Source organism: Cebus imitator, unplaced genomic scaffold (genome assembly GCF_001604975.1).
Source record: "Cebus imitator isolate Cc_AM_T3 unplaced genomic scaffold, Cebus_imitator-1.0 Scaffold71, whole genome shotgun sequence".
Lineage (NCBI taxonomy): Eukaryota > Metazoa > Chordata > Mammalia > Primates > Cebidae > Cebus > Cebus imitator.
In genome coordinates this window covers 4419964-4421504 of record NW_016107386.1, presented here as the reverse complement: position 1 = coordinate 4421504, position 1541 = coordinate 4419964, and the positions used below count along the sequence as shown (strand labels likewise).

The following is a 1541-nucleotide window of genomic DNA, read 5'->3' as shown; positions in this document are numbered from 1 at the left end:
GGATCTGCATGTACCAATAAGGGACAATTATCAAAGTGGGGGAAAGATGCAGAACAGTAGGTATGGTGGACTACCATTTGTGTAAAACCAAGGGAATGGACACACACACACACACAGATATAACTGCAAATTTATTGGTGTATATGTATGCTTGTGTATCTGTAGAATATCCTTGGAAAAATACACAGCAACAGCCTGGCGCTGTGGCTCATGCCTGTAATTCCAGCACTTTGGGAGGCAGAGGTGGGTGGATCACCTGAGGTCAGGAGTTCGAGACCAGCCTGGCCAACGTGGTGAAACCCCGTCTCTACTAATACAAAAATTAGCCGGGCGTGGTGGTAGGCACCTATAATCCCAGCTACTCGGAAGGCTGAGGGAAGAGAAGCACTTGAATGCAGGAGGCAGAGGTTGCAGTGAGCCAAGATCACACCACTGCACTCCAGCCTGGGCAACAGAGCAAGACTCTGTCTAAAAAAAAAAACACACACACACACACACACACAAGCAACTGGGTAGCAATGGTTGCCTCTGAGAGAGATTGTGAGGGGTCAGGGCAAGAGTCACTTTTCACTATACAATATATCCTATTAAACTGTTTGATTGTCTTTTAATATGCACATGTATAATCTGGTAAAACATTTTTAAAATCAGTTAAATAAATTTTCTGACCATCCCGTTTCTTACAGCATTCTTTGTTGGGAATATTGTAGTTGCTCTGATTCTCCAATGTTATGAGGTTGCCCAGGGAGACTGTGATCTTTTCATGAACATGAGATTAAGTCTTTAAATTGCACACAAAAGTGCAGTTTGGAAAAAGGGCAGATAAGAGTTTTCTGATTCATATAGTAGAAGCACCATGAACAACTTCTAAAATTAAAGACTAAAAGAACATTTAGACTTCTGTTGGCATGGATTTTTGCCTTTATTAGGGGGCCTTTTATCCAATTTAAAAATGATTTTTAAGCGCTCAATTGTAGACATGTTTCAGACTTACTAATGTTTGTCTAATTTCAGGATCAGTTTTTCCTACCTCTGCCCAGCCTCCTGGTACTTCACTGTGCCCACAGTGAGTCCATTTCTCCGTCAGCGGGTGGCATTCCTGGGACTCTTCTTCATATCCTGTCTCCTTTTACTTATGTTAATCATAGACTTTCGACATTGGAGTGCTTCATTACCACGAGATAGACAATACGAAAGGTGAGTCAGCTTTAGATCACTTTGATCACTTTGGCACTGAAGTCATAAATATTTTCATAAACTGTTTAACACAACTAACTTTGACCCTTTTGAGAGATACTGTACTTTTATTAGTAAAATTACATGCCATTGATTACATAAACAAGATCTTGGCGGGGCGCGGTGGCTCAAGCCTGTAATCCCAGCACTTTGGGAGGCCGAGGCGGGTGGATCACGAGGTCAAGAGATCGAGATCAGCCGGGCGCGGTGGCTCAAGCCTGTAATCCCAGCACTTTGGGAGGCTGAGGCGGGTGGATCACGAGGTCAAGAGATCGAGACCATCCTGGTCAACATGGTGAAACCCC

The 1541-nt window shown here is 43.3% G+C and overlaps 1 protein-coding gene across 1 annotated transcript in view; it reads left to right on the top strand.

Annotated features, from left to right (window-relative positions):
- The window catches only part of ENTPD7 (ectonucleoside triphosphate diphosphohydrolase 7), a 55795-nt gene that overhangs the window by 1504 nt on the left and 52750 nt on the right, over positions 1-1541 (top strand). The window contains exon 3 of the mRNA XM_017531289.2: positions 1015-1197. Within this exon, the coding sequence (XP_017386778.1) occupies positions 1015-1197 (183 nt within the window). The remainder of the gene's footprint in view (positions 1-1014; positions 1198-1541) is intronic.